General features: G+C 39.7%; 1 protein-coding gene across 1 annotated transcript in view; it reads left to right on the top strand.

Annotated features, from left to right (window-relative positions):
- Window positions 1-397: 397 nt before the first annotated feature.
- FAT1 (FAT atypical cadherin 1) overlaps window positions 398-14,068 on the top strand; it is a 100,958-nt gene continuing 87,287 nt past the window's right edge. The window contains exons 1-2 of the mRNA XM_036381828.2: window positions 398-464; window positions 6,407-9,695. Of these exons, the coding sequence (XP_036237721.1) occupies window positions 6,428-9,695 (3,268 nt within the window). The 5' untranslated portion in view covers window positions 398-464; window positions 6,407-6,427. The remainder of the gene's footprint in view (window positions 465-6,406; window positions 9,696-14,068) is intronic.

Below are 14,068 nucleotides of genomic sequence, written 5' to 3'. Positions count from 1 at the left end.
AAGTTTCTGAATAGCCTTTCTGGGGGGAAAACTTCGCCGTACGCGAAGCCGCCCCCGTCCCTGGACCGGCACCCGATTCTCTGCCCCTCCCGTCGTGCAGGAGCGAACGCGGCGGAGGTGAGGCGTTCCCCCGACCTCGGGCCACCGGGAGGAACAGCTCGTGGTTGTGGTTCGCCCTTCCCCCGCTGCTCTGTTCCGCGGTTCGTCCTTCCACGGCGGGGCCGGGCAGGGGTGCGAGGGCTGCCGCCGCTCCAGCCGAGCGCCGCAGAAACGAGTTCCGGAGGGGCGGCCGTCCTGCGCGGCGGAGGAATCCGGCGGCGGGGGGCGCCGCGGCCCGCAGGGGGCGGGGAGGCACCGGCGAGGCGCGCTGGTGGCCGGGGAAGAAAGGGGGAGCGGCGCGGCGGGCACCGTGCGGGGCTGGCCCCGGCCCGCGCCCTCTCCCGCAGCCAGCGAGCCGCACAGAGGTGAGCGCTGGGCCGGCCGGAAAGTTGGGAGAAGTTTTGGCGGTGGGGGAGGGCGGCGGGCGGCGCGGACCCCTTGGGAAGTTGAGCTCCGAGGCGAGGCCGGGACGGGGGCGAGCGGCCGCCTCGTGCTGCGGCCCCGCTGGGACGGGCTGCGAGCGGCGCCGGCCCCTGCCCTGCCGCCCGCCCCGCCGCGCATCGCGGGCCCCGGCGCCCCGTTCCGTTCCCCCCGCGGCTGGCGGCGGCCAGCCGGGCTGTAGCTGGGGCAGGACTCCAGCGGGCAGGTTCCGCCTGAGCCGGCGGTGGTGCTTTTCCCTGAGGCAAGGTGTCTGAGTGCGTCTGATGGGCCATTGCAAACTTAATTCCCGGGTGAGCCGGCAGGGGCGGTTGGCGGCGGGTGAGAAGTACCTTAGGATGAATTTCTTCCTTTGTTCGCACTTCCACCCCGCGTCCCTCGTTGCGTTCCTCGCCGGATTGCTCCAAAAGGTAAAGGGCAGTGCCCGCCAGGACCCGGCGTTTGGCGGCGGCTCCCCGGAAGAGCCCGGCTGCACTCATCAGTCGGCTCCTGCTGCTTCTTTTACTCTTCTTTAGGGCAGTTGGAGCAGAACAAAGTTATGTTTGAAAGATGCACTTTTTAATCTCTCTCGTCAGTAAGTGACGCCGTGTTTTACCGCTGTTAGCATCCCTCTGTTGAAAACTTTTTTTCGGAAAAGCATTAATAAGTTAAAGAATTGCTGCCTTCTAGCAGCAGGTTTTCCTGCGGTTTAAATACTTGCATATAAGTTGTTCCTAGGGAGTGGCGTAGGAGATACTACCTGTATTCTTTTACCACCTCTGCTGTCTCTATGTTAAAGTAAAGAACGTTGTATAATAGATGTGTATTTCCTATTTGCTTTTCTAACCGTGTGGAAGTAATTCCACAGTATTCAGTGAGTAAATATCTTACTTGCACGCTGTAAACTATTTTAAAAGTTTTTGTTTTATTCACTATGAAATCCTAAAATCTCGTGTAGGAGAATGAAAGGTGTGCCTTAGTAGTCATCCCTGAAGAATTATGGTCTGGTTTTTTTTTAATCAAGCGTGCTAAAGAACTTTGTATGGGTAAGTTAACTCTGCTATCAGTTCAAGTAAACAAGTGTAAAATGGTTTTAAACTCTCGAAGATTTCCTTCTTTTTTTTTTAAGTTTAAAACTGAATTCAAAATCAGTAGAACTATTTTTGTTATCACAAATTTTAGGGTGCCATGCTAAATTTCAATCAAACTGTTATTCACAGAGATTGGGGGTCTGCTTTTCCTTGAACAGCTGATGAGTTCATATTAGATACACCAGTAAGTAACTGCCTACAGATAAACAGTTGAAATTCTCCATGTGAATCTTTGTTTCATTCTGGTTTCAGAATCTTTGCCTGCTGCTGGAGTATAGCTGCTGCATTTTCCTTTTAACAGTTAATATCTTGAAAACCTAAATCAGAGTATCTCATGAGATTAACTCATGATGTGGGGAATACAAACATAAAACTTACTGGACTTTAGTCACAAGTTAAAACTGTTATGTTAATCTCTGCGACAATGTACATTTTTTGAATAACTCACCAGCTTTACTAAAGTAACACTACCATACACTCTCATCATGTGTTAATTTTCTGAATACCAAAACAGACACCTTCCCCCTCTGAAAAGCAAAAGACACTGTTAATTTGTTTGATTGGAAAGTTATGCATGTTGAAACAGCTAAACCTGGTATTTCTTTTTTCCCATCAGACTACATGAATAATTCCTTTTAAACAATTGAAGGGGTAGGTGTAACCACAATTAGTGCAGCTTGCACAGTCTCACGATCTCTCATGGACTGCTACACTAGAAATCCTGTCATGACTGTTTAGTTTCACAGTGCGTTTCTGTCAGACAGCATCAGTTGGGTGTGCTGATCAAAACTGACCTTTATGGTAAATAAACATGGTTAATGTTTTGCTCGGTAGATAGGTTATTCTGGACTTAATTGGTAGAGCTTGCATGTAGAAAAAGAGCAATGAGACCAAGACTAACTTGGGTATATTGCCTGATTTAGGTAGTTTTTCTACCTGTAACTTCCGTTGGTGGGACAGTAAATATCTCAGTGTATGCTGCCTGTAGATACCTTACGTATCTATGTATGGTAAGTTGGTTCAATGTATCTATGGTAAGCAAGATAAGCTTGGTTTGGTCTTTTTTTTGCTTGCTTGGCATCGAAATTGTTCTTCACTAAGTTTTGTATTTTATGCTTAAAACTTTCAAATCTCAAACTATAAACTTTGAAATCTAAATACTGTAAACTTCGTGCTAGGAGAAACAGTCTTTCTTGTGACTGCTATTTTATCCAGTCATCTTAATTTGTAACTTATCAATTTGAGCTCTGCTTGCTCCAAAATTATGCTTAGACCTTTAATGTAAAGATAGTTCATATTTCTAAGTTGCATTAATACTTTTTTCCATGTACAAATTATGTTAATGTTTTAATACATTAATAGTTTTGATGATGTTCTAGCTAATTAGTAAAATTGTCTTACATATCCCAGTGCTGAATTTGCATATAAATAAAAATGACCTGGATATGCATAGAAATAAAAACTATCTGAACAATAATTTCCAGATAGGAAATCACAGTTTGTTTGAAAGTGGCTTTTCAGAATAATATGGTGTGCACTTAGGAGGTTAGGGCTGTGATGTTTTGTAAAGCAAACTGTTGCCTTGTGTATTGAACATGGATACAGAAAATCCTGAACTGGTTGTATTCCAAAGATAATAAAAATATAGGAGTTCAAAGTGTAGCCTTTGGCTAAAATGTTTCTGAGATTCAGTCATTTTGGCACGCTGTAATGAGCCATCTGAGTTTATATCTAACACATTATCACTTTATCTTAATGCTTTCATACTTTCTCTTAGTAGTTAATAGTTTTTATAACTGGAGCTGCTTAATATTTTAGATATTTTCCAAGAATATACTATGTTGATTTTTGGAAAATCTGAGTCAATGTTTTTAGTTTCTAGTAACTGTGTAAATTGTGACAAGATGGAAATAGTGTTGTGTAAAAGAAATTGCTGGTGTGGTTAAGTGTTCACTTGAGAGATACTTTTACATTCTTGTTTGTAACTCAGCAAGTCATAGGGGTTAGTGCTGGGGAGTGGATTCTCTTACTGGTGGCTGTGTTATTGTTTGTAATGGTCTGCCTGTTGCTGGTTCTGAGCAGACTTGAAGGTGCTACAGAAGAGCAGCAAAAAGTGCTCAAGATATTATTGCACAGAAAAATATTTGCTGTAATAGTAAAATCTACACATGTGTTCAACATTGAATACTAATGAGAAGTTTGGATATCTTAATGCACCTTAGTGTGGTGCGTGTCCGGTCTAATGTGCCTGAGATGTGAGAAGCAAAGAATAAGAGATACAAAAGGATGTAATGTTTTACAATATAAATCCACCACTTCAAATAGCCTGTTGCCAAACATAAGCATAGGCAGTGAGTGAGGTGCTACAGCATCAGAAGTGAAGCTGGGTTTTGGACTTCAGTATAAATTTAAAAATAATAATAATAATAAAAAACCCTAGTGTAACAGAGGGAGAAAACAGGGAAGCATCTGATCAGATCAACATAAAATTTGATCATTTGGTAATAGATTATTGGTAATAGATGTCTTCCAAAATTCCAGCAAGATGGAGGAAAAGCTGGGTTTGTTGATTGCTTAAAAATGATGTTTTAAGCAATCTTCTTAACATTGCCTTTTAGGCCAGTCTGGTGGCTTTTTTAAATTTCAGAGTTTTGGAGTTAGTGATATCAGTTATTTGTTGCAAAGATTTGGTTGTGTGTAAGAATTTGTTTTGTTTGTTTGGGGTTTTTTTTGGCTTTAAGCAAATATTTGTTAACTTGGCAGTATACTGGGACATAAAGCCCTGGAGACCCAAGTGCCTCTGTATTCCCAGGACATATCATAGCCTGGGAAGGAAAGTAGACGGGGGAGGAATAATACTGTTTAGCCATTGAAATGGTGACTGTTCCAACCTCACTCATTTGCCCTCCCAACCTTTTCTTCATTCAGTGTTAAGACCTTGTAAGTATTGGTTCCAGCTAGTGACTAACTTCAAAGAGCTTTAATGCTTTTTGTTGTTCGCTTATTCGTTTTTTGTTTGCTATGTTTATAGTTTTAATTGTGCAACTTAATGCCTAGATTTGGAAGACAGACACACTTTTTTTTTTCTCCTTCCAAATGGATATTCCTTTTCATTACTCCTCTACCATACTTCTATAGTCTGTGTGAATTTGAGTCTTAAATTCCTGTCAAAATCATTGACTTAGGAATATTTGTGACTGAATTCCTTCTGAGGTTTTGAAGTGAACTGTTGACACAAGCAGATTAATTTGCTCTGATATTTGCTAGTAGGTAGAGTCAGTCCATGGAATGTCAGCCAGTGTGATCTTTCACATATCTACCTGACCAGGTAGGAAGTAGGGAAGAGAAAAATTACTGTAAGACAAAACATGAGTAGAGAAAGGAGACAACATGTGATATTATTTTAGAGGAGGTGAACAGAAGTAGCGTGAAGATAGGCACTTAGAGATTGACATCCAAAGAATAGGATGAAGGCAAACCAGGGCTAAAATGTGGGGAGAAAAAGGTCAGGAACAATAAAAGAACGACATAGTGAGTAATTAGTTTGATTTGTATAGAAGATTGGCCAGGGAAGAAAACTCAGAAGGAGAGGTAAGGGAAAAAATTAAGCATAAATAGAGAAAGGAGAAATAAATGAATGTGTACTACTTAATCCAAGTAATCAAGAAAATTTTAGATTGCTTTCTACTTGCTGGAAAGAAATTTTGCCCCCAGGTTCTTGTTGAAAGCTTAGGCTTGTCAAGGGAGCCTTCTGAGGGTTTAATTTGTTGTACTGTGAGACTTGAAGGAGTGAAGACGGTTGCTGTAAACCCAGATGAAGAAGATGGTCCCAGATGTCTTGTTCCTGAGGTTTCTGCCTTTCTTCCTGCTGCAATCTTGCCTAGATTTAGGTAGCAAAAATGTTATGCTGACTTCAAAAGGCAAATCCAGTGAAGGTGTACCTTTATGACTGTCTTGCTGTTCCAGGCTCTTTCTCTGTCATTTCTAGAGTATGTTGGAGAAGCCCAACTGAAATGTTCCTCCAGTAATTTTGATAGATTCTTGTTCTTATAGCTCTTGATACTCATTTGTTTCAGATATGTTCTGAGAGGGGAATAAAGGAATATGTCTTATTCTTTATGGGCTTTACACCTTAGTGGTGCTTGACTTTTTGGTTGTTTTTTTTTTTTTTAAGGATAAGCACTACTCTTACAAGGGTAGTCAGAGCTGCAGGGAATACAATACAGAATTATTCTCTGTTCTGTTAATAATATTTATAATTCTTGTAACAGGTACACATTGGATACTGTAAAGAATTGATGGTGATATCAAGCCAACTCTTGCAGTTTACTTCCACACAGTTGGACATCAGTCATTTTAAAATCTAAATTAAATGAGGGAGGGGAATTTTCTACTAGACATAATTGTCATATATGAAGTAGAGAACTGGAGTGAATGTTCACTACTCCAGATTAGTTCTGACCTACTTTTCTTGCTCGTAGCAGACAGCATTGATATATTTCTTCTAGCATGTTGCTTCATGGGAATGTTCATTTGAACTTAGCTCTGTGTTCCTCTTGTGTTATGTTAGTAATTCTTAGAATTTGGTGTAATGGATTCTTGGCATTTTGTAGGAGTTTTTCATTTATCTGTGTTTCTATTACTGCAAATAATTTTGACACTTTCTTCAAGAAAATGATGTAGTCTAAATGTGTAACCTACAGTTTTCTTTCAAGCATGAATTCTGAACTAAGCATCAATGTTTATTTGATAAACTTTTGAACAATCATAAGCCTTACTACATCTCTTTCTTGTTTCAGGGTTTCTTTGTAATTGCTGCCATGGGAAGATACTTGACTATGCTGTTGCTGCTGATGCTGCTGGTGCAGCATTTTGGAAACTGTGAAGGAAATCAAAGGCCACATCATGCTCCATCAATGCAATTTACAGAAATACAGTATAATGCCACTGTGTATGAGAATTCTGCAGCCAAGACTTACGTTGGGCATCCAGTGAAAATGGGCATTTACATTACAAATCCACTGTGGGACATAAGATACAAAATTATTTCTGGTGACAGTGAGAACTTGTTCAAAGCTGAAGAGTATGTTCTTGGAAACTTTTGCTTTTTGAGAATACGGACCAAGGGAGGAAACACAGCTATCCTTAACAGAGAGGTGAAGGACCATTATATGCTGACTGTTAAAGCAGTTGAAAAAAATACAAATGCTGAAACGCGCACGAAGGTCAGGATACAGGTACTGGATACAAATGACTTGCGGCCTTTGTTTTCTCCAACATCTTACAGTGTTTCTTTGCCTGAAAACACAGCAATAAGGACCAGCATCGCAAGAGTCAGCGCGACAGATGCAGATATAGGAACAAATGGAGAGTTCTACTACAGCTTTAAAGAAAGAACAGATGTGTTTGCTATACATCCAACTAGTGGGGTGGTAGTTCTGACTGGTAGACTTGACTACTCGGACACGAAACGTTATGAGATGGAAATTCTTGCAGTGGACCGTGGGCTGAAGCTGTATGGTAGCAGCGGCATAAGCAGTATGGCAAAACTAACAGTTCATGTAGAGCAAGCAAATGAACATGCCCCTGTCATTACAGCTGTTCCGTTGACTCCATCAGAATCAGACACAGATCCAACATACGCAATTGTAACGGTAGAGGACAATGACCAGGGTTCGAACGGGGAAATAGCATCATTAAATATTGTTGCAGGAGATGCGCTTCAACAGTTCAAAACAGTGAGGTCTGTTCCAGGTGGCAAAGAATACAGAATAAAAGCCATTGGTCCCATTGACTGGGAGAGTCACCCTTTTGGATACAACCTTACCCTTCAAGCTAAAGACAAAGGGAATCCCCCACAATTTTCTTCTGTAAAAGTTGTTCATGTGACATCACCACAATTTAAGTCTGGTCCTGTCAGATTTGAAAAAGAGATATATAGAGCTGAAATAAGTGAATTTGCTCCTCCAAACACACCTGTGATAATGGTGAAAGCTGTGCCTAGTTACCCACATTTAAAATATGTATTTAAAAACACGCCAGGAAAAGTAAAATTCAATTTAAACACTCACACTGGTCTTATTACCACATTAGAACCCATAAAAGCACAATATGCATCACATTTTGAACTTGAAGTTGTGACAAGTGACAGAAGAGCTTCTGCAAAAGTATTAATTAAGGTACTAGGCATGAATAGCAATCCTCCTGAATTTACTCAGACATCCTATAAGGCCTCCTTTGATGAAAATGTGCCAATAGGTACAAGTGTCATGAGAGTGAGTGCAAAAGACCCTGATGAAGGGGAAAATGGTTATGTGACCTATAGCATTGCCAACCTAAATCCTTTGCCATTTGTGATTAACCATTTCAGTGGGATTATTAGTACCTCAGAAGACTTGGATTATGAATTGATGCCAAGGGTTTACAATTTAAGGATTCGAGCCTCTGATTGGGGTATACCATATCGCAGAGAAGTTGAAGTTCCTGTTACTATTATTTTAAATAACTTGAATGACAATATACCTCTGTTTGAGAAAATAAATTGTGAGGGAATAATCCCCAGGGACCTTGGTGTTGGAGAACAAATAACAACCGTATCTGCTATCGATGCTGATGAGCTTCAGTTGGTGAGATACCAAATTGAATCTGGAAATGAACTGGATTTATTTAGCCTAAACCCAAATTCTGGAGTACTTTCTCTCAAACAGTCACTAATAGATGGCCCAGGTGCTAAAATGTCTTTTTACAGTTTGAAAATTACAGCTACAGATGGAGAGAACTTTGCAAAACCATTGTATATCAACATAACTGTAGCTAGTAGTCGCAAACCAGTCAACTTGCAGTGTGAAGAAACTGGTGTTGCCAAAATGCTTGCAGAGAAACTCTTACAAGCAAATAAGTTGCACAATCGTGGAGAAGTTGAGGATGCTTTCTTTGATACTCACTCTGTGAATCTGCATGTACCTCAGTTTAGAAGTACTCTTCCCAGTAGCATTGAGATAAAAGAAGACCAACCTGTGGGCTCTAGCATAATATCTGTGAATGCTGCTGATCTTGATACTGGCTTCAATGGAAAGCTAGTGTATGTTATTTCTGGAGGTAATGAGGACAGTAGTTTCATTGTTGATATGGAAAGAGGAGTGCTGAAAATTCTATCTCCCCTTGACCGAGAACTAAAAGATAAATATACCCTCAATATTACTGTCTATGATCTTGGAATACCACAGAAGTCCGCCTGGACCCTTTTAGATATCAAAATTTTGGATGCTAATGACAACCCACCAGAGTTCCTCCAAGACAGCTATTTTGTTGAAGTAAGTGAAAACAAAGAGCCCAACAGTGAAATAATTCAAGTTGGAGCTACTGATAAAGATTTGGGGGCTAATGGAGAAGTGAAATACTCTCTTCTTACAGATACAGACAAGTTTACTATTAATTCTGTGACAGGAGTTGTGAAAGTTGTAGGGGTCCTGGATCGGGAGGAACAGCACATTTATTTGTTGAAAATTGAGGCTAGGGACCAACCTACTGAAGAACCTCAATTATTTTCAACAGTTATTCTGAAAGTGGCTGTAGAAGATGTAAATGACAATCCTCCCAAATTTATTCCTTCAAATTATCATGTGAAAATTCGAGAAGATCTTCCTGAGGGAACAATTATTACATGGCTAGAAGCCTACGATCCTGATTTGGGCCAGTCAAGTCAAGTACGGTACAGTCTTTTGGACAGTGGAGACGGCACCTTTGACGTTGATAAAATAAGTGGAGCAATACGTATTGTACAAAGACTGGATTATGAAAAGAAACAATTTTATAACTTGACCGTGCGGGCCAAGGACAAAGGAAAACCCATTTCGTTGTCCTCTACCTGTTACGTTGAGGTTGAGGTAGTTGATGTGAATGAAAACTTGCACCCCCCAAGGTTCTCCATATTTGCAGATAAAGGCTTCATAAAGGAAGATGCTCCTGTTGGCTCCTCAGTAATGACAGTATCTGCTTATGATGAAGATGCAGGACGAGATGGGGAGATCAGATATTCCATCCGAGATGGATCGGGTTTAGGAGTTTTTCGAATAGACGAGGAAAAAGGTAAGGTGACTTTCTGTTACTTCTATACACTAAACAAAATCAAATGCCAGGAAAGAGAGAAGAGAAGCAGCATTGTCACGGTTATGTAGGTGTTCTTGTTTGGACTAAAAGATGCCACCAACGATGTGTATAGTTCTGTCTGCTACTTAAGTGAAATTATTCTTATACATTTGATAAGTAATTTCTCTCTAATACTCCCACTTCTATCCAGCCTGCCTAAAGCCATGCTTAAGTCTTAAAATCTATACCACACAGAAAAATAAGAATACTCTTGATATAAAATAGAGATCTGCCTTGTGTGAGTGCACACATTCTCTGTCTTGTGGACAATGGGACTGACATACTTTTCAGTCTTAAATAACATTATCTTTTGCTCCTTTTACTGGAGCTATGCATGGGTGTGATATTGCCATAGTGCTGGTTTAGTTAGTTACTTTCAGAGTTTACAGGTGCCCATCTAGAATTCAGTAAGCAGGGCCATCTTCATTGGAAGGCTTCTGCCAAAGAAAGCATTGATGCAACCTTAGAAAAACCTCATATGAATCAATCAGACTGAACTGTTGACTTATTGCATAAATAATGCATACATTGATGAGCAGTGAGAATTTTTCCTGTGTCATGTGAAGAAACATCATAATTTTATTTTCAGTAAAATTCTAGTGCTGACTTTTAAGATTTTGGTTGGATGTCTATGTAGCTATTAGTTTATGTCTTCGATAAAGAGAGAGCATTGATATTTTGCAGTTATCTAAGCATCTTGAAATAAATTGAGGAGGAATCTGGTGCAAGATTTGTCTACAGGTTACATATAGGTAAATGATGACATGTGTGATCGATGTCTTACAGAAAGAAAGCTTGTAAGTGAGAATAAAAGGTGGGAATTATGTCTGATTCATCCAGTAGTCATTTAGTGTGTTCTCTGTGCTTCCCACAATTGTGAATGTGGGTAATAGAGACTCATGAAGCCACTTTACTCTGTAGGGTTTGGGTGAACAAACTGTTGCTCACTATTTTTCTTCTCTAGAAAGTCTGTTATTAAATTATATGGTTTGTGGCTAAAGAACCAGCTCTACAGGTCGAAATGTACCAATGCTTCTCTTAGCTTTGCTTTTAACAAAGCACATAGTTAAGGTAGCGAAACAGACTTTCTAAAAGTGGAGAATTGAATACTTTCTTTCCAAGACCTTGTAGTTTAGCTTTTGGCCATTTGGTATGTGTGCAGAATATTAATTTGTGTGTCATTATGCATTTCTTTTTACATAAGTATATTAAAGTTCACTGTGTGTTATGGTATTTTAGAGGTGTTTCTAGTTGTCCTATAGAATGAGTCTGAGTTTGGCAATGTATTATACATGTGACAGATAACAGTAAGTGAGAATGAACCTGTTTATGGGTATGTGGACAGGTGTGTGTGTTTTTGTGATGGTACTGCCATGGCACAATTAGTTGGCTGCATGTGTTGCCTCTCTACTTTTTTGACACAAAGCTAGTTTACTTGACTAACGAATTGGTGTGAGTTTAAGAAAGTTGCTTTTTATCAGCTGGGTTTACAAAGTTGGCAGAGCTTGGTGCAAAGCCAGCTTATATTCAATAATATTGTCCAGAACAGTGGTTCTGTATTTTTAAGGCATGGGAGAGGCATTGTCTGTATTCATCTCTGGTATCCAGTGTTTGCAGTTCTTCAGGGATGAATGTAGAGGGATTTGGTGGGAACGGGGTGGTGGTAGAGAGGGGTTGCTAGTTTTTGATATTACTGAACAAATTCCACTTATGACACTGGTGTGGGGAAGAAAGTGTTTATTTTGGGTTGCTTGATGTGTTTTTTCCATCAAATGGTGAGCTAAAGGAAAGAACATTAATTATGTACAAACCTGACAATGTAGCTTAAATTTTGGATTGACACTTTATTTTGGTGAAAAGCCATCAGAATTGTTCTTGAAGGCACTCTTTATACTGCAGTGTCTGAATATTTGTCATATTTTTCAAAATGGACTGGCCTTGATACAGGGAGCAGACTGATTATCAGCCAACAAAGTACATTGAAGAATTTGTGAAAGAGAAATTTTTCAAGCAACTTGCTAACTTTTTCAGCTTGCTGAAAGGTTCTTTTGACTTTACGCCTGAGCTACATGTCTCATCCTGCTGTCTTTGAAGAGCATCATACTACACTGTCAGTTCAAAGTTAGATAAATCAGATTTAAGAATTTATTTCAAGTCAACATTAAACTACTCAGTGGTTCAGAGGGGCTCTTTTATCCCTTGCTTATAAGAAATTAAGGACAGCAATCATATTTGCAGGTAGACTAGATGATGATAGAAGCATTGAATAGCTAGTTCCATGTATTGATTTTTGTTGACTTTTAGGTTGTCTTTCCTATGTTAAGTTTGTTTTAATTTTACAGTTCAAAAGGTAGGAAATAGTATTGGTGTTTGATATTTGTACCTATAATTCTGGTATTTTCACAAGGGACTTTAATACATCTTTGCCATGATGTCTTGAGTTCTGTTTTCCAAGACTGACCTTTATTCTCAGTTATCGGTTTTCATAGGTTCTGTTTTCTGCAGTTGTGCCCAAGCCATTAGCAGTCAATGTCTTAACAGGGAGCACTATACACCAATATTTCCAAACTCAGGAGCTGCTTTGATTACTTAGTTCCCTGACTGCTCTGATGCTTTTCAAGTAGACATAGAAAAAAAGATATGTTGGGGTGAATTTGGTAGTCAATCTTATTTTAGCTTTCTTAGTATTCTTAAGCCTGAAAAGGCAATAATGGTCAGAAAAAGAGGAGAATTAGATGATAAAAGTCTAGAAAATTGCAATAGTTTCTGTAGCACCTATATCACTGTCTATTTTTTGTAATGTAAAAAATAGGGCACACACAGTTAACAGGTTTTAAAGTATTCTTCCTTTCCTAGGCTAAAAGGAAGTATTTTTCACATGAAGTGTAATAAAGTCATGAAACCCATTTCCTCAGGAAGTTATAGAGATTTATAAAGTATGACTAAAGAAAATAAATGATACTAATGAGATTACTTTGAGATTCAACCTCATGTTATCTTCAGCTCATAAACTGTTAACTGGAAGCCAAGGGGGTAAGGGAGAGAGATCAGAGGTCATTGCTCAATGTATGATGCAGAAGTACAACAGTCCATTGTGCCTCATGTTGTACAGAAATAAAATTTAAATTGCATGGTAAATGAAGACTTTGAGATATTATATGAGAGGAAAAATGTTAAAATGAGATTTTTGTGCTGTGAATTTATGTAACAAAGCCATTTGTTTATCCTTTAGGTATGTGTTCAGGAGAACTTGGAATTTAAGATAGCTTTTTATTTGTGAGTGGAACTGAAGGCTGTAAATTGAGATGATCAGTTGGCTATATAAATTGCCTGCTAAAGCAGCAGTAAAATATTTTCTCAAAGAATTTGACAAGGAGTTGAGCACATCGGTGTGTATTAATAACAGAAGGCATTGTGTTGATGCAGATCTCAGTGTGCCACAAGAAAAAACCATGCACCATCTAAATCCCATTAGCACAGAACAGTAAAAGTGAGATAAATCATGTCAATACCATGCTGCTACTTCGATTGAGGAAAACTTTAAAGAATTACAGAAGCAATTGCTGGAGCAGAACTAAAGCAGAAGCTCTGTGGGACCAAGGCAATACTGAAACTTCCTTGTCCCAGTTTTTATTCCAGTGTGCAAGGAGGGAAAAAGAAGAATGTCTTCCTGTTTACTTTTTGTTTTCAAATACAAGAATGGAGCCTTTCCATTGAGTATTTGCACTCCTCTAAGGTTAACTGAAAGACGGAAGCTCTAGTTTGTAAAAACAGTGGTGGGAAGAGCTCATAGTACTTCTTCCAGTTGTTTAGGCAGGTGAACAGTGTCACTCACTGGGCTGGATGGGACATTATCATGGGAGCACCAGCATGTGCTGAGCAAGTGTCCACACTGATTTTCAGCTGTAAAAATGAGACTGAGAAAAAATTGTAGCAGTTATCTGGCCTTCTCCAAAGAATTTTTCCAAGCAGATTGCTCTTTTCCTTGGGATATCAGGACTTCTAGCTTATTACTGAGCGCTGTTCTTACCGTGTTTCAAGGTTGTTTTTTATGGTTTTACTTTTCTTTCTAGTGCTCAAAATTTAGATAGCTAAGGGAGCCAGCAGACTCTGATGTGTAGATGCCATGGGTCATTTAGCCTAAGAAAGGTCTCATTGAAATGCTTAGAGAAGATGGGAGCCCGTCCTGGAAACTGATGCTCAGAAGTGAAGGAAGGTTTGAGTAATGAATTCCATGGTGTCTGTTATAACTAACCAGTTGAGTGGTTGCATTTACAATCCTTATACATGCAGATGCTGGGTGTTGCATGTAG

The sequence above is a fragment of the Molothrus ater genome, chromosome 4 (assembly GCF_012460135.2).
Source record: "Molothrus ater isolate BHLD 08-10-18 breed brown headed cowbird chromosome 4, BPBGC_Mater_1.1, whole genome shotgun sequence".
Taxonomy (NCBI): domain Eukaryota; kingdom Metazoa; phylum Chordata; class Aves; order Passeriformes; family Icteridae; genus Molothrus; species Molothrus ater.
The sequence above is the reverse complement of the archived record's forward strand: the minus strand, read 5'-3'. Positions and strand labels throughout refer to the sequence as shown.